The 18,634-nt window shown below is 38.9% G+C and overlaps 1 protein-coding gene across 6 annotated transcripts in view; it reads right to left on the bottom strand.

Annotated features, from left to right (window-relative positions):
* SEMA5A (semaphorin 5A) overlaps positions 1-18,634 on the bottom strand; it is a 312,014-nt gene that overhangs the window by 99,135 nt on the left and 194,245 nt on the right. For all 6 annotated transcript variants that reach the window (XM_071736701.1, XM_071736699.1, XM_071736695.1 and 3 more), the window contains exons 9-11: positions 13,379-13,664; positions 9,832-9,967; positions 6,284-6,488 (exon numbers count right to left, since the gene is read on the bottom strand). In XM_071736701.1, coding sequence (XP_071592802.1) covers positions 6,284-6,488; positions 9,832-9,967; positions 13,379-13,664 — 627 coding nt within the window. The remainder of the gene's footprint in view (positions 1-6,283; positions 6,489-9,831; positions 9,968-13,378; positions 13,665-18,634) is intronic.

The raw sequence follows: 18,634 nt of genomic DNA, 5'->3' as shown, positions 1-18,634 counted from the left end.
CAGAAGTGCACACAATGTATGTTCTTGGGACATTTTACTTATAGTCTTTATCTGATAGAGATGAGCAATTATAAAGACATAATGATGACTTTTGAACAGAAAAGAAAGGGACTCTTCTACTTAAATTTGTCCCACAAGAGAACAGAATTAAAATGCCATTTACTAGCAGCAGGCGATTCATGAACATGCTATCTAAAATGCAAACAAACTATATGAGCAAATCTCAGACACAATCTAATCAAAATCATAACCTATTTATGGGTTGATTATAATAACAAAAATTATTAAAAATAAGCTGTGGGTAATTTGTGAATCAAATAGTGGGCTACTATTCTCACATAGAAATTGCTGTCAATGAGTAATTTAACAAGCTCTAGTTAGAGCCATCTCTATATTATGAAACCTCCTCAGCACCCTCTAACTGGAGGTGGCAGAACGATTTATCTCAACACACCTACAAAGCCAAGGGAAATCAGCAGTACTGGACATTTTAAATGCTGTGTGTGATTCTGTAGAGCCCTGTAGTATCATTAATAACTATGCAGCCTGGACTGTAGACATGATCATTCTCTTTGGTAACATTTTAAAGCCACTTCACCCCATACAGATTACACAATAGATAAGGCACTGGCAAATCAATATTTCTGTGTTTAAATTAATAGTAAAATAGCAATGGTTTACACTATCATTATTTATCATTGAAGTTATACTAGACGGCATATAAATTAAATATTCAATCAGGAATATATAGTGATGATTATTAGTGTCATTAGCATAAATCCCAGCATGAACATCAGACTCTTGAAGAGAAAACCATTCAGTCTTTTAAATCTTTTCTTAGATTTCACAGCAAAATGTTTCTAGGAGAGATTAATAACATAAACAAAGCATTCAGCTAGGACTTTATCAGAGGTAGTGGTCACGGCAAAAGTAAAAAATAAGGTTATTAATTTTAGTGTTTTATTGCTTGATTTGTTAATATAAATGTTCAAGGTTACCATGTTGATGTCAGGACTGGTGTATGCACCAGTTTTAGACAGCAGAGTAACTGATGACTGATCTTGCTTCAAGCCTCCAATTGATAATGCATAAGGCCAGAAGGATAAAAAGTTACAGGGAAGAAGTTTAAAACCAGTTGCAGAGGTGCTTTACAACTTTGTAAAAGCATAATATACCTTTGTCAAGGAAAGACATAAAAAAATGAATCACAGTGTTTTCTGTTAAAACTCGAGAGAAACAGCTGTAAAAATTGCCAGCTGCATGCCCTAGTGTATATGCCCTGTTGTCCACCTGCACTCTGATTTCCCTGTTTCCTTGCTTTTAAACTAGAAAACATCAATACATACAGAGAGATTACCTGCCACTTTCACACTTGTGTCTCAGATTACAACTACTTTGATCATTATTATTATTATTATTGCATTTATATTGTAGTTTCTAGACTAAAACTGAGAGGAGAAGCCCTTTCTACAGAAATTATCTACATATTACTTCCAATAACCTCAATACGCTTGAGATAATTCTCAGAAATTCCACCAAACTGGAAAAAAAATGTCATCAATTTCAGCTTTGTTGCCCTCTTCACCATGTATGAAATGCATATGAGCATATATTTTTGCTTATAATTTTAAGGTTAGTAACTTCACACATACTACGTGTATTATGACACCTTGCATATTAAGCTGCACATTAAATGTGCACTCTGAGAGCTGCACATTTTGATCAGAAGTTGTAGTGTGCCAGGAAAATGACAGCATTTCACCTGAGACTTTTTAGCAAAAACACACAAACAACTGTTTTTCTTCTTAGGACCTTCAGTTGCTCCCTAGCAAAAAGTCTGGTGTACTGATTACAAAAATAAAAAGAAAGAACTGTAACAAAAATCATAGAGGTATCAAATAGTGCACTACTCTCTACCCATTTAATACCCTCTAGTAAGACAAACATAAGAAATACAAACTTCTGTTTCTAAACTGAGTTTTGTGCATATTTTCCAACCTCTCCATGAGGTTGGGCCTAGTTTCTGGATAATGTATAGAATTTGGGCCTCATGACAAAAATGTTGCATTTGTGGGAATTTACTACCTGTTATAACCTTTCTAAAGGCAAATGTATGAAAAATACAACTACCTTTAAAAAAAAATCTTTTGAAATTTATTTGTGCAATGCCTCCACTTTTTCGTTGCTGTATACGTTTCAGCAGAATTATTTTTAGCATAATTCTCTGCCTTGCTATCTGTAATTTTGAGTTCTGAAGAAGGAGGAAGCCATTTTCTAGATTTTCCTGGAAACTGAAGTTCAAAACCTGTTGCAACATCATCCAGTCACCTTTAAACCACAGATAAAACCTGGCTTTATAGCACATAAAAATTCAGATTCAGTGCAGTGAACAACCCACTCTTTAGAGACATACAATGTAGTCACCAATAAATCCTTCTTCAGGTTTCATCCTCTTTTCATAACTTAGCCATATCCACCTTCCTCAGGGGCAAATTATAAATCCCAATAATCAAGATCAACCACTGGACATACATCTTTTCTACTTAGGACAGAGAGGGAACATACTCTGTTCAGTGCAACCAAAGACCAGAGAAAACATCAGAGTTTCTCCACCAAGTAATTTTTAAAGTATGGCCTAAAGTTTCTTTTCAGACAGTGTAAATATTAATTTTCTGAACTCCCAAGAAACAGCAATCAAAAACTGTTTTCAGAATACCCTCAAATTAAACACCATAACTAATAATTTTCTTATTTCATTCTGGACAGGCAACAGTCCTCTAAAGGCTACTTGCTCTTATTGCAGAATCCTGCTTTCTGAATAATGATTTTTAAATCTTTGGTATTGGCAAGCTTTTTTACCATGAGACACCTAAGCATTTAAACTGAAAGGTAAAAGCAAAAGGGTGAAAAAAACAGGAGCGGGGAAAAGGGATGGAAACAAAACTACAAAACTATGGCATATATAGCAGCATATTGCTTGGATTTTTTTCTGATGAAGAATGAAGTCATTAAAAATTGAAAAATTGTCAAAATATCAGTCTGTTCTCTAGGTTTCTGTGATTTTAACTTATTTTTAGGGATGATTTTCAGGTTAGAACTTCTGTGAATGCTTTTCTTGACTTTCCTTCCTGACTCACTGAAAATTTGCTGCTTTCCCTAAGCCAGCAGCACTGTGCTCTAAGCAACACAAAATGTTCAGGAATTGATATATCCCTTCATTCTGTGTTAGAAGTCAGTGCAGTGAAAGATTAAGATGTGTTTCCAAAGTACTAAAATATATTTTTGATATAAGCAATAGCTTCTAAATCCCAGCACATCAGAACCTCCTAGCAGAATGATGATTTGGCAAAGGTTTAGGAAATGAAAAATTGTTGACACAGCAGATTAATACATTTGTTTGCTTACTCTCAATCTCTCTTCAAGTAATATTATATCTATTTAAGGTTTAATGAAATTAGACTGCACTTTTATAGTGCCAGTGTTGTTCTCCCCTGTGATATTTGTATTCTAATAACAGGCTGGACAGTTAGTGAATGTAGAGGGAGGGAGAGAGAATATTCTTGGAATTACTGCTCTTCTTCAAAGAATGCAATTTTTGCTTTGAGTAACAAAGACAGCAGAGCATTAATTTGTATTCAATTCAATTTAATCTATATGCTTACCTTTCCACTAAATCAGCTTTGTGCATTTAAAAAGATGATTTTTTGAAGAACGCTGCAATGAATTCTTACTACAAAAGTTAGGCAGAGTGCATCTCAGACAGCATGGGTTGAATCCATGCTGCTTTACACCACTAGATGTAAATTGCTTACTGCCACTACCTACATTAGAGTTGAATACACTTTCCATTTGGCAGTAGGAAGTACAATGATATCTGTTATCAGAGTGTTGAGTAAAAATTGGTTAGTGATCCCAACCAATTTGCACATTGTACTGGTATACAATACAGAGAGGATAATTTAGATTGGAAGAGACATCAAGACACCTCATGTCCAACCTTCTGCTCAAAGGACAGCTAGCTATAACCCAGATGGGGTTGCTGTCTGGTCTTGAAAACCTCCAAGAATGGAGACTGTACAGACCCTCTGGAAAATCTAATACAATGCTTGACTATCCTCAGAGTGAAAAAGTTTTTCTTCATACCCATACTGAAGCTCTCTGCCTGTTGTCTCTTGTCTTCCCACCACCCACCACTGTGACAAGCCTCTCTCTGTTCTCTATGCAAACTCCCTGTAGATATTTGCACTGTGTTACTAGGATCCCCTGAAGTCTTCTCTCAATCTCTCAGCTTCTCCCCCTAGGGCATGGTGCTCCAGCCTCCAACAGGAGATGGCTCCTGTTAGATTGGATTTGCTCCAGTTTTTCAGCATCCTTCGTGTTTTGGAGAGAGTCCAAAACTGGGTGTGGTCTAAAGTGTGTTGAGTACATGGGGATAAGCTCTTTCCTTGTTCTGCTAGCTCTGTTCCTGTTAAAACAGCCAAAGACACTTCTTTGCAGTGAGGACATGCTCTTGGCTCATGTTCAGCTCACTGTCTACTTAAGTCCTCAAGCCCTTTCAGCAGAGTTGTTTCCTAGGCAGTCAGTCCCCAGCCTCAATCATTGCATAGAATTAGTTTTTCCCAGATCTGGGACTTCATATTTACATCTGCTGGATTTTGTGTGGTCCTTGCTAGCCCATCTCTCCAGCATATCTAGGTTCTTTGGACAGCAACACCGTCCTTCAGTGTAACTACTCATACCTCAGTCTGGTGTCATCTACACCACAGAGACACCTCCAGGTCATTGATTAAAATATTAAAAAGGGCAATACTTAGATCCTTACCACTTGAACTCATCCCAATAACAACTACCAAGAAGGTTTTATCCAGATCCAATTGCCTACCCATACAGCCTATACACTCTAATTTGGATATATAAATATTGTGGAAGGCAGTGTCAAATGTCTTTCTAAAGTTGAGATGCTACTCTCTTCTCATGCACAAATCCAGTCTTTTTACCACAGAAAGTAATCAGCTTTGTCAGGTGTGATTCACCCTTGGGGAATCCATGCTGAATATTCTCTATCACATTCTTTCCTATCATGTGCCCATAAAGCATGTTCCAAGGAGGTGTGCTCCTTGATTTTCCCAGACTGGACACAGAGCAGCCTCTTGTTCCTCAGACTGTTCCTTTGGCTTTTTTTGAAGACGGAGCATTGCAGAGACAAATTACATCATTCTTGGTTCTGCCATTATAATATAAATATCCCATAATGCGGTGATAGTTTCTTTATATAAAAACAAGTACATGTTTCTGTAATTCAGCTTCTATCAGGACACCACTACAGCTATTAAGGATTGGCATGATTTCACTTAAAATGCTATGATTTACCAAAGAGTGGGCTGTTTTGACTAGAACTGGTCAAACCCAAGCACAATTTTAACCTACTAAAAGTTTTTATATTACTGTCTACCTTTCAAGGAGCACAATGAGAAAGTTACGGGGATAAAATACAAAGAAATACTGTCTCACTTGAAAGTACCAAAATATAAAATTTCTCCAGACTAAGAGGAAGCAGTCTTCTCTGAAAATGGTATCATATTTTCAAGGGAAAATGAAATCAAATATTGAACAACACACATTTTTCTTGAGCTCTTGATAAATGATAAGGTATAGAATACAAAATTTTCATTACCAAATAATAACTTTAGTAATTAAAAGGACTGATCCTGTTTCTACTGAACCTATTACAATTTTTAAATCTACTTCACTGGCTGCAAGATCATATAAATGGGAAAATAATAAGGAAAGGTGTAAAACTGCATAATGAATGACTTAAAAGTGAGATGAAAAGGAAAACTAATAAAATATTTGTGAGCAGAAAACTCACAAGTAGCAATTGTAGTAATTGTATTTGCTATTTCTAAAGTTACTTCTATCTCAGAGGCTCCTTAACTGTCTTATGTTAAGTAAAACTGTACCCTGAACTACATAGAAGAAAGACAAGAGAAACTTATGAAGTCTTGTTTGTAGAATTTCCAACTGTTTGCTCCCTCAAGAGCATATGGGTTTTATACCTTCAAAGGATAATAGGCAACAGACACCAAAAACTGAAGTGAGAATATAATATAAACAAAGACACTGCAAACTAATGAATTCATGTACTCAGAAAAGGCAGAAGGTAGAGTTAAAGCTGTCCCATGCTAAAAGTTGTTTTTCAAGGTGCACTATACATATTTCATAACCGATTCATAGAACACTGAAGCTCATAAACTTTTGCAGTTATTGCAGCAAAATAGCATACCTGTAGCAAGATAGATGATATGAAAAAGCATGTCCTTGCCCTGAACAACATCCACAACCACATGGGAAAATCGGCTGTTGTCTTCCATGAAGTAAGGGATTGGAGTAACTGGTTGAATGACTTCATGCATTAGGAAGAATTTTTGAGCATCTTGAAGATTCCTCTCAGTCAGATTTACATACAAACCCTGGTCCATGGTGCCACACTGTAAACACAGAAAAATAACATTACAACAAACATCAAAAGTAACAACAGATTTACTGTCTGATTTATAGCAAAAGAAAATAAAAAACAAGAGTACATCTTGTAATGACAACGTGGAATTCCACTTTCAGGTCTCATCTTGGTGCTGACCTCTGTCCACGCAGAGACTGAGGAAGCTCTGCTTTCCTATGCAGTACTATGGAGGCTCCCTAACTCTAAGCAATGTGGAAGAGCACCAGACTGACCACCACAAGTGGGTATAGTAATATCTTAGTATATTCACAGGGCAGGAAAGATTAAACTTGCCATCTAAGAAACAATATACTTTTCTGAGTAGTTTTCTTCATAATTTACACACACAGAGTGCTAAGTGCACCATAAATTTTCAAAGGAAATCCTTTGCCAGGGTCTGACAGAAATCTTAGATGAAAGCACCATATCCAGTTATAGGAGCTTCTTCAGACCCTGTATTTATTAGCCAAGAATGGACAGTGCAGGGCTTTAGCAATGAAGTGTTATCCATGGCAATGACATTTTTCCTTTGGAACTGACTGTATTTCATATTTGACAACTGTACTCTTTCCTTACAGGCAAGCATTCATTAATGGCATGCACAAATGTCAACCACAAACAAAGCAAATTAAGTGGCAGTTAATTTTAGCCCCTTTAAGTCTTCAGCTAACAGAAGGCACAAAAGAAAAAGCCACTTAGTGCATCTGAGTATGTAAACATCTACATGGCTACTCACACCTAATTGCATCAGAGAAGTAAAGCTGTATTTCACAACATTCATCAAATATGTCAGTGATGTGAAAAGCACAGATAAGAAATACTTTGTTCTGTTCTACTATGTCATAAATTATGCCATGAGTTACAGCATGAGCTAAACAATCCACTGTGAAAAGCCTAGCAGTTTTTTTCATTATTGCCATAATTTCAGCCTGAAATTGAGACTATTCCAAATCCACAAATGTTAAGAAAAACTAAAATAATTTTATAATGAGAGATCATACGATGAGGAAAGACAGCTAAGCAAGTGGCAGGAAACAATTACTTGCTCTGTGAGCACTCTGCATGTCAGGCCAGTGAAAAAAATAAACTATGCCAAAGAAGAGTTTCTCTAATTCTGTTAATCAGGAATGACTCCAACTGGAACAGTCATAGTACACTGAAATACACATGGTCCTTGGTCTTAGGATTGGAATGGTCCTGTGTAAAGACAGAAGCAAAAGCTTCTGAGGAGAAACAGTGATCCTAAAAACTGTGACTGCAATAGTATTCTAATCTGGAAAATATTTCTTACTATAATACAATCTTGGAAGTACAATGTCTGATGTAACTATCAATACATAGCAGCAGTCTTCCTTCAAATTACATACTTCTGCCTGTTATTGCTGAGTAGGTGAATACGCTGAGGATAAATCTATTTCCAAGACTACCCAAACAGAACTTCTGATATTTTATCATAAGGACTCTCCAAAAGAGAAGTTCTTCTTTCTGGGCAGGAAATCAGTGACTCAGTCCATTAATATATCCCAACTACATGAAGTATGTACTATAAAGCACCATCAAGTCACAAAAAATGGTTACAACTATCTCTAAGCACTAGACTAGCTTCTGGTACACAGCACTGCTCCAGTTATGGAGCCAGTAATCTAACAGAAAGTTCAGCAGAAAAAAAAAGATAGCACCTGCAAAAAAACCATAAGTTTGATATCACTAATGATACAGAGATCAGTTAATGTCACGTGGCCTCAATACTGTGCTGTAAAAGTCCACATCGGAGCTTTTAACAACAGTGCTGGCCTGCAAAGCTGTTGCTCAGCAAGATTCAACTGTTGTCACTGTTCCTGTAAACTGGATGAAGTAGGAGCCATATTAAAATCAGACTACCCAAGCAAGAAATTTCAATACCTTGGCCTTGACTGGTATTTAGAGACAAGCACCAGTAGTATAGTAGAGACTTAAGCTGGTTTTTAGCAGCCATCAGGGCATCATCTTTGTTTGTATGCACCATTTTTATGGCATCCTCTCACAATAATTATCAACACATTACTACACGGTTTGTAGAGAAAGGTTAACAATGTCAATTGTACTTGCTCAGCTAGAAAGAAGATAGGATTTTTACATACAACCCTTTCTTCAGGCTTTCTCCTTCAAAAATCTAGCCTCCTTTAGACCCCCTTACAAGGGGGTTTTGAAAATACAAATATTTCTACAATATGTAGAAAGTTATATGCAAAGATAGCCCACTTCTGTAACGTGGCTTACTTAAATGACATATTGTCACTTGGGGCTAAAGCTGAAGATACTATTTAGGGAAGGCAATGTGGCTCTGGCCTGTAAGTCAGAATAAATTCAGTGCCTTATATTCCTTAATTTGCACAAATCAGGAAGTAATTAAAACTACCTACAATCCCCAGTGGGTGCTTCTGTTTCAGGCTTGCAAAGTTCATGATTCTTACAAGACAGAGAAGGCTGTTACAGGAGCAGCACTAAACTTGTGAAATTGCACTGAGATTAAGGGAGGGTGAAAGGCGGATAAAGGTGAATACACCTCAGTATCTTGGTGAAAAGCTACTGTTGTTAATCACTACTTTAAAGCTCTCTTCCCTTGATAGAATCACACTTGGTAAAATTGTCACAGTAGGAGCGATGACTATGCAAAAGAGAGAACAATACATATGTGCTTACCTGAAAAACCCTTTTCTTTTTATAGAGTTCCTTTGAGTGACTCACCTTGGACTAAAAAGCTGTACACTGTAAGCCTACTATAGATTGCTACAACTTCTGAGGCTGAGTTCCTATGAGGGGCACACAAATCAGACCCTTCAAGGAGTGTGGACCACATTGTACAGGAAATATACAAATATACAAAGCCCTAACCACATCTCCTCTACCTCTCCCCTTCCTTTTTTTTTTTTTTTTTTTTTTCTGTATCAGACAAGTTTCCGTTTCAAGTTCTAATAGCACAAATACAAGGTAAAAAGATTTGCAGTTTAATCACATTTCAGCCAGGAATTCATGTTATCTTGATAATGACAGTGCTTCATTTTGACATAAGGTTCAAGTTAAGCTTAACTAAGATTCAAGTTTCTCCTGCTCTTCAAAGTACATCTGCTTTCCAGCCCAAACTGTGGAAGGATAAAATGAAGTATCTTGATATAAGGAGATCTCTCAGACCTCTTTTTGTTTGCTTGTTTGTTTATTTGGGGGGGGGGGGAGGAAAGGAGAGGGCTGAGGGGTAATTTTTTTAAGGTTTTAGACAATAACATCCTGCAGAACTGCACAGCACTTTGAGAAAAACTCATGTAAACTAGTGTTCTTCTCCTATGTATCTGTACCTGAAAATTAGGGTTAGGATTTGGATATGGAAGCCAAGCAGACCGTGAGTTTTCCTGGTATTTGAAGGGTCCATTAAAGGCCTGAGTTACAGCACTCAAATTGAAAACGCAAACTGCTGAGGCTGCTATGCTGTTCCTGCAAAAGAAATATAAACATTATCCTAAGAAATAACATGAAGAAGTCCATTTGCTGAAAGATAAACAAAGAAAGCAATAAATCTTTAATCCTTCAAGTAATTAATACAGCAGATATGATCAGCCAGGAGGTGATATCTCAAGATAATGATATAAGATGGGCTGATATAGGCACAGACATGAGACTTCAAATTGTTGTCACCCTTGCCAAGTAGCTGATGTGGGAGAAACTCAGAAATTCCTACTTTCTGCTGCTGCTCTAATACCACAAGGCTTTACGTCAACACATAACTGCATGCATTAGAGACACCTTTCTTCTAGGTACAAAGTTCAGGATGAGACTATTCTCAGGGCTCATTAACATTTCATCCACACAACCAATGGCAATATCACACAAGTAAGGAACTGCAGTTTATGGTATATTTCTAGACTCTATGGAACGCCTGGGTAAGATTCATCCAGAAAAATCTTGTATTCCAAGAGATGTTGTACAGCAACGAGAATGCAAGTTCCATAAACTCATCTAGAAAAAAACAGCTTGAACTGCATACTTTACAAGATATCCTGTTAGATGAATAAAGAGAAATAAATCTCATCCAGGCAAAACATACAATTTCATGCTCTTGCCTTGAAAATGTGATATACATGACAATAAAGTAATACTGCACAGTGTAAAGAACATAATCCAGTGACTATGAGAGCTCATAATATGGAAAACTGCATTGTTCTTTTACACAATTTGAGATAAAGGGACAGATAAAGAAGGTGGCAGTTGCACAAATTTCCATTGCAAGTAAAAATGCTGACAATTGATCCACACAGCCTTCTTTTTCTCCTTTCTTTTTTTTTTTTTAAGAAAAAACTTAGCCTGTAATTTACACAAGTGTTAAGAAAGCCTATTATAGGAACTCCAAAATGATGGAAGGAAAAAATAATCCCCAGGGGATCAAATTTACCAACTACTGATAAAAAAATTAGGATATACGGATTTAACACCAAGACAGAAGAACAATTTGCTTCCTTCTGCTTGTCACTCTTATTTCAAAGAAACCCAACAGTTTAATTTTCATACTAGCAATTTCTGCAGAATCAATTATCACTGGATTTGATAAATTCTTGCCTACATAAACTGTCACTAAGAGCAGCTCACTAGTATTATTAACTATACCAATGTCTTCTTGAATATCTTGGAGTCCTTAAAAGACATTAGATTTATGCTTATAGATTTTCAGACAGTCGGAAAGAAACAAAATCAGCTTCATCATGAAGCAGTGGCTACAGTGGAGTTATTAGTTAAACACACATAAAAGATGCAGGTTTTCCCATTATTTAGTCAATACTGACAGAAATGCTTCATTTTTTTTCCCCACAAGTAGATTAAAGTGTATTCACAGTATTAAAAAAAAAAAAGAAAACAAACCAAAAAAACAAAAAAAAAAAGCATTAGGGTATAAATGTGATTCTGATGATAATGAGAATGCAGAATGGTGAATGTGGTTCAGTCACATCTTATGCTGTTACACCAATAGAAAATAATATGTTGTTCCCTCCATGGGAAGCCCTGGCATTTCTCCACTGTCAGCTTGCAGGGCTGACAAGGGGACCATATGGGTTGTGCAGATACCTGTGAACAAGCACACATGATGGGGAAGTTATCTTAACTCTACAACATTTCAACAATGTCCAAGAATTTAGTTACAATATTTGATGGCAAGAACAAATATAATTTAAATGGAGGTCTCAAAAAAACCACCCCTAAATTCCTCTTTGAATAGTCCATCTCTGTTGGACAAGGCAGAATGTTGCTCCAGGGGGGAAGAAGGGAGTAGCAAGATTTCAAATGGTGTTTACTCTCATGTGGCAATAGAATTCTTACATTAGCAAGTCCATTTTCAGAAGAGACAGGGTGTGCTGATGGCAGCCCTGATTTACTTACTCAACCTCAGAAACCGTGATATTTGTAGCAAAGAAAAATCTTTAATTATTCCCTGAATTGTCAGGAAAGCTCTTCTGAGAAAAAAGCAACATTCCCCTTCAGTGGCCATGTGGATTTTCTGGAGAATTCCTCCAGTCAGGCTATCTGAAAGATGATGTTGAACAATGTATGAGAATGCCACTTGAGAAATAGCTGTTGTCTAAGATTTGAACTAGCTAGTAAAACAGGTGAATTAAATTAAAATTACTGGTGAAAACAGCATCAAATTCTTTTACCACCAGTAGTCCCAAAGCCTCTGCTATTTTACTGTTCTGTTTAAAAACCAGCATTTAATTCACTACTAGCTTGTCACCCCATGTCATAAGTCAGGAATCATTACAAACTGGTACAGGCAGCCCCTCACCAGGTCATGATCACAGCCTGAGGTTCCTGTCCAGGGGTGAGAGCCTGAGTCTGGAAGATGCCCCATGTGTCTTAATAAAGGGCTGTACTAAAAGCATGAAAACCAACTTAAGCTCAAATTCATGCCCCCTGTCCAGAATACTGGAGGATCATAATTTGTTGGCACTAATTTGTGACTCTTTCCACCTGGTTAATGGTGGATAGAAGGTAGGTACCCAGGTGTTTACAGAAGTAGTAAAGGGCACCAATCTATGTTTTAGGAGGCCAAGTCCTTTTTAAAATTCTAGACAAAACTGACTTGCCCAGCAATACACTGCAAAAAGGTAAGCCATTTACAAACTGAAATCTGAAACTGTTCAGTGGTCTGTGTTGCTCTCACTGAACAACATACAAACCCCAGGTATCATGTTCAAGATAACAAAGAACATTTCTGAGATGAATATCACATCTTTCCTATGAGTTAACCAACTCTTCATATCAAGCTCAGAGTCTAGGGAGCTTTTATGTCTGTTCAATATTTTACTACTGAACAAATTCTAAAGACCAAAGTTCACATTATTTTGATTTTACCTAAATCTTGGTCTGACCTTCAAACCCACATGAATATATGTTAGGACTAATTTAAAATATGCAAGAGCATATCTTTTGGGTAGGGTGAGCTCTTTCTGACATGATCAAATTACATCATGTCAAAACCATGACTATGTGACATTACAATTATAAAATATATATTTCATAAATTCATAATGTTTTCGTGTATGTCAATAGTGTGCAAAATATAAAATAATGTCTTAGTAAGAACATATGAAAAACATGACTGATGAGTCCTAAACACAGCTGGCTGCCTGATGGAAGATAATGTTAAGAATTCTTTCATTTTTCAAATGCTGTCAACAATTCATGTGAGTAGCATTTGGAACTGACATTTGTTCACAAGAGGACAGTGGATTGGATAAAACAATAGTTTGAATATATGATATTTACTTGGCATATGCAGAAAAGAAAAGCTCAGAAGCTTTAGTCTTTCCTGTCACAAAACCCATGAAAATAAAATGTATTATGGAATTTACTTACACATTAGTGGTAAAAATCCCATAGATCAAGTCCAATTCTGGCAGGAAGAAAGTGCTCTGTAGTTCATTATAGTAAAATGGAATTTCTCCCGGGCGAGAGCAGTTCAGTCGGGCTTTCATGAAGGTGGTCCAAGTATCCTCTAGCACAAACTTGCCACCAATATCATTTTTGCACACCCGAGCAGCACGGGAGAAGACTGTTTTGCCACAGTCATGTTCCACTGCATTCTCCCGGAAGAAGAAGTAGGTAAAGTTCCCAATGTCATAAGATGACACAAAATTTGGCTCTGAAAACACAAGAAGAAAAGATTATTGATCACTTTCTTGTGATCTGTGCACTCATATTAACATGGAAGTTGCATTTATCTTCAAGCAAGTAAATGAAAAACACACCTTTTACTGTCCTTGCAGGAAATTTGCCCCATGATGTTTAAGCAAGCCAGCTCATGCCCAGCCAGAATTATGAGCTACATGAACTAGACAGACTCTGCTCTGGGTGTCCAGGGCACAAGATTGTTCTGGTCAGCCCTGGCCCAGCTCGCTGTATTCTGCCATCAAAAGCATCACTGAGTTTGCCTTCTCTACATATGGACATAGTGTATTCTTACAATCTAATTGCTTTATATCTTGTGTTAACTGTGTTTCTGTTTTGCCACTGTGGCATTACTCTACATTACCAGAATTATGGACGAAAATGGAGTGTGACTAAGGTGTGCTCAGAGGCTGTAACAAAAAGAAAGAGAATTCTACACAGCAGCATTAGATGGCAAGATTTCAGCCCTGCCTCAATTTAAGTTTTTTGTAATACTATAGGGTCATTCCTTCCTTCTGTCTGTCTGTCTCCCTCCCTCCCATTCTCCTCTCTTCATTCCCTCCTTTCCTTCTCCCTTCCTTCCTTCTACTCATCTTTTTGTTTCTGGGTTTTTAAAAACTATTAAAAACAGGTCAAAGAAACTAATGGTGATGCAAGAGCAATTACAGAGTATCTATATAAAAATAATCTAGAAAACAACAGATAGCATATTTCTTAAAAGAAAAAAAAAAAAAGGAAAGAAAGAAAAAGAAAAGAATAGTTACCAATGACAATAAACATGTTACTTATTTCCCATAAGGTTTAATAAAAGTGAGGAGAGTCCATGACCTTAAGAGAGATCAATAACCAGATGAGTTCTTAAAAGCAAAAACAGATTTGATACATAGATATGTTAGAAGAAACCGCTTTGTAAAGAAACATTGAAGAACACAGGTACCCCTGGGAAACAGCCACATTTTTTTTTTCATTCCAAAATTTCCTCCAAATTGTGAGAATAACCAAACAAAACTGTTTAAAAAACATCTACTGTGAAGAAACACTCCAAAGAATTTAACAGGTGAAGGTTTCATGACAGCACTATTGTACTGAAAAAAAAGCTGCTGTAATTGTATCTATGCATTTCACAGGAACACCTCAATTTTTTCCAAACTTTTGAAGGAAACTGGAAAAGCAAGCAAACTGGCATTTCCACGGACCAGTCCAAACACTGTCAGACAACTCTTCTCCAAAGATGGCTCAGCTCCCAGTTTCTGTGGCCTCTTGTACTGCTTCTCTCTAAATCTGCTGTGCTGAGCATCTCCAGAGCAGTTGTTTTGGCAGCACCAGTCATCAGCTGCCTAGGAGTTTTGAAGCTGAGCAGATACGATAGCTCTCTCACTCCTCCCTGTAACTTTCACTCATTATCATGTTGAGCACTTCCTTGGGATTAGGCTGTGAGACACCACATTTCCCCCACACTCAGATCTGCACAGGTGTTTCACTGGGAGATGGCAACCCAACACCAGTGAGGACAGCTTGCTGGTATCCTGAGCACTCTTAAGTTACACAGTACCAGTGCTTTGGAGTCACCCCCCCTGACCTCCTGTTATAAGAAGGTCTCTAGACCGGCACAATGGCGTCTCACTGCAGAGTCCAAAACACCACTGGGAGCACTCAAATTGTGGAGAGTAGTGAATTACAAATAAAGTGTTCATGAACTGTAAGAAGCTGGCAATGTGTGCTTGCAGCCCAGAAAGCCATCCATATCCTGGGCTTTATCAAAACAAGTGGATGGGGTACACCCAAGGGTGATGAGAGAGCTGGCAGAAGAGCTCGCCAAGCCTCTCTCTATCATCTACCAACAGTCCTGGCTCACTGGGGACATCCCAGATGATTGGAAGTTGGCAAATGTCACGCCAATCCACAAAAAGGGCCGGAAGGAGGACCCAGGAAACTACAGGCCTGTCAGCCTGACCTCAGTACCTGGCAGGGTTATGGAACAGATCATCCTCAGTGCAATCACACAGCACCTGCAGGATGGGCAAGAGATCAGACCCAGCCAGCACGGGTTTAGAAAGGGCAGGTCCTGCCTGACCAACCTGATCTCCTTTTATGATTGGGTGACCCACCTGGTGGATGAGGGGAGGGCTGTGGATGTGGTCTACCTGGACTTCAGCAAAGCATTCGACACCGTCTCCCACAGCATTCTCCTGAAAAAGCTGTCAGCCCACAGCTTGGACAGGGGCACTCTGTGCTGGGTTAGGAACTGGAGGGCCGGGCCCAGAGAGTGGTGCTGAACGGTGCTGCATCCAGTTGGTGGCCGCTCACCAGTGGTGTCCCCCAGGGATCAGTGTTGGGCCTGGTTCTGTTTAATATCTTCATTGATGATTGAGATGAAGGGATTGAGTCCACCATCAGCGAATTTGCAGATGACACTAAGCTGGGGGGGAGTGTGGATCAGCTGGAAGGCAGGAGGGCTCTGCAGAGGGACCTGGACAGACTGGAGAGTTGGGCTGATTCCAACGGGATGAGGTTCAACAAGGCCAAGTGCCGGGTCCTGCACTTTGGCCACAACAACCCCATGGGGAGCTCCAGGTTGGGCACAGAGTGGCTGAGAGCAGCCAGGCAGAAAGGGACCTGGGAGTCTGGAGTGACAGGAAGCTGAACATGAGCCAGCAGTGTGCCCAGGTAGCCAAGAAGGCCAATGGCATCCTGGCCTGTGTCAGGAACAGCGTCGCCAGCAGGTCCAGGGAAGGGATTCTGCCCCTGTACTCAGTGCTGGTGAGGCCACACCTCGAGTCCTGTGTCCAGTTCTGGGCCCCTCAGTTCAGGAAGGATATCGAGGTCCTAGAGCAGGTCCAAAGGAGAGCAACCAGGCTGGTGAAGGGACTCGAGCACGGACCCTATGAAGAGAGGCTGAGGGAGCTGGGGGTGTTCAGCCTAGAGAAGAGGCGGCTCAGGGGAGACCTCATCACTCTACAACTCCCTGAAAGGAGGGGGTAGCCAAGTGGGGGTCGGTCTCTTTTCCCAGACAACTTTCAACAAGACAAGAGGGCATGGTCTTAAGTTGTGCCAGGGGAAGTTTAGGTTAGATATTAGAAAGAATTTCTTTACAGAGAGGGTGATCAAGCATTGGAATGGGCTGCCCAGTGAAGTGGTGGACTCTCTGTCCCTGGAGATATTTAAAAAGAGCCTGGATGTGGCACTTAGTGCCATAGTCTAGCAACCGCAGCGGTGGGTCAAGGGTTGGACTTGATCTCTGAGGTCCCTTACAACCCAGCCAATTCTATGATTCTATAATTCTATGATAAGTGTGGCCTCACAGTGGCCTTCCAGTACTTTAAGAGGCATATAGGAAAGCTGGAGAGGGACTTTTAACATGGGCATGTAGCAACAGGACAAGGGATAATGGCTATAAACTGGAAAAATTTAGGTTAGAAAGTAGGAAGAAATTCTTCACTGTGAGGTTGGTGAGACAGTGGCAGAGGTTGCCAGGGAATTTGTGTTTGCCCCCTCCCTGGAAGTGTTCAAGGCCAGGTTGGATGGGGCTTGGAGCAACCTGGTCTGGTGGGAGGTGTCCTTACCAACGCAGGGGAGTTGGAACGAGATGATCTTTAAATTCTCTTCCAACCCAAACCATTCTATCTATGATTCTGTACCATAATAAAAAAAAACACATTATTTCTTTTAGGGTTCTTGAAAAATCCATGTCAGCCTTTCAAGAGACTGTGTTTTAAAGTTGCTCTGCCAGTCATATTGCACATATAAAAAAAACCCTAGTACTCATACCTCATTCATTCAAAACTGAGAGACAATATATATGTCTGAAAATACCTATGCATATACTGTACTGATTATGAACTGATGAAGCTTGTGAAAACTGTTTTAATTTTCATGAAATGCAATAATCTCAATGATACCTCAGGGAATTCTGAGGACATAAAAGTATTATGTCAGACTTCAAATATTTCATCGTCTTTTCAGGAATCTCTTCAAAGGAAAAAGGTGAATCCCATCTACAAAAAAACAGATGGGTCCAGACACCATGCTGAACTGCTATTTGTTGACATGGGGGTCTTCCCATAGGCTTTTAATGAAGCAAATGAAGTGACACTCTTGTCTTCTGCTGATTTTGCAAATAGTTCTAGAAGGGTAAATGCATCTCATGGGTGAAGTATTAGATCACCATAACAAGTGCAAGGACCCTGGTATGTGACAGGATACAACTAGTATGAGAAGACATGAGATTGTCAACCTGAGTTTTGTACATGACCTCTATAAGATTTTATATACTGAATTTATAGATACTTAATGCTGACCAGTCTTTCCTAGTTTAAATGGAAGCAATGGAATCAAGAAAGCAAGGAAATGAGTTTGTGAATGTGACATGACAAAGATCTGCAGCATACAATGTGGAGCAGCACTACGCAGACTCACAAGCCCACGCACTGATAGCACTAGGTGGCTGGTTAGTGCTGCCTCAGGACAAACACATTGTAGTGTGCTATTTCTGAAATTTGCTTGCTCAGCACAAAGGCTAGAAATAGCTTCTTTCATAAATCATCAAGACTGCCCTGCAAGGACTTTTCTCCACAGACTTGTCTAAGGTATTAAAAAAAAAAAAAAAAAGACTTAAATGACTGAATCATACAAATTAAAAAATATGAACTGGAGGGGGGGGAATGGTCAGGGAAGGGGTTACTGCAGCTTGCAAGTGTGGTGCCCATTGGGCCAGGTGATGAACAATTGTCTTGTGCATCAATCACTCTGTATTTTCTCACATTATTATTACTACTATTATTATTTTTTCTTGTCTTGCATTGTCCTAGTAAACTTTCCTTACCTCACCCCATGAGTTTTACATTTTTCTTTCAATTCTCCTTCTTATCTCCTGGGGGCAGGGGGAGCGAGTGAGTGGTCACAAAGTTCTTTGTTCCTGAGTGGGCTTAAACTACAACAGCATTA

Source organism: Heliangelus exortis, chromosome 2, assembly GCF_036169615.1.
Source record: "Heliangelus exortis chromosome 2, bHelExo1.hap1, whole genome shotgun sequence".
Taxonomy (NCBI): Eukaryota; Metazoa; Chordata; class Aves; order Apodiformes; family Trochilidae; genus Heliangelus; species Heliangelus exortis.
The sequence above is the reverse complement of the archived record's forward strand: the minus strand, read 5'-3'. Positions and strand labels throughout refer to the sequence as shown.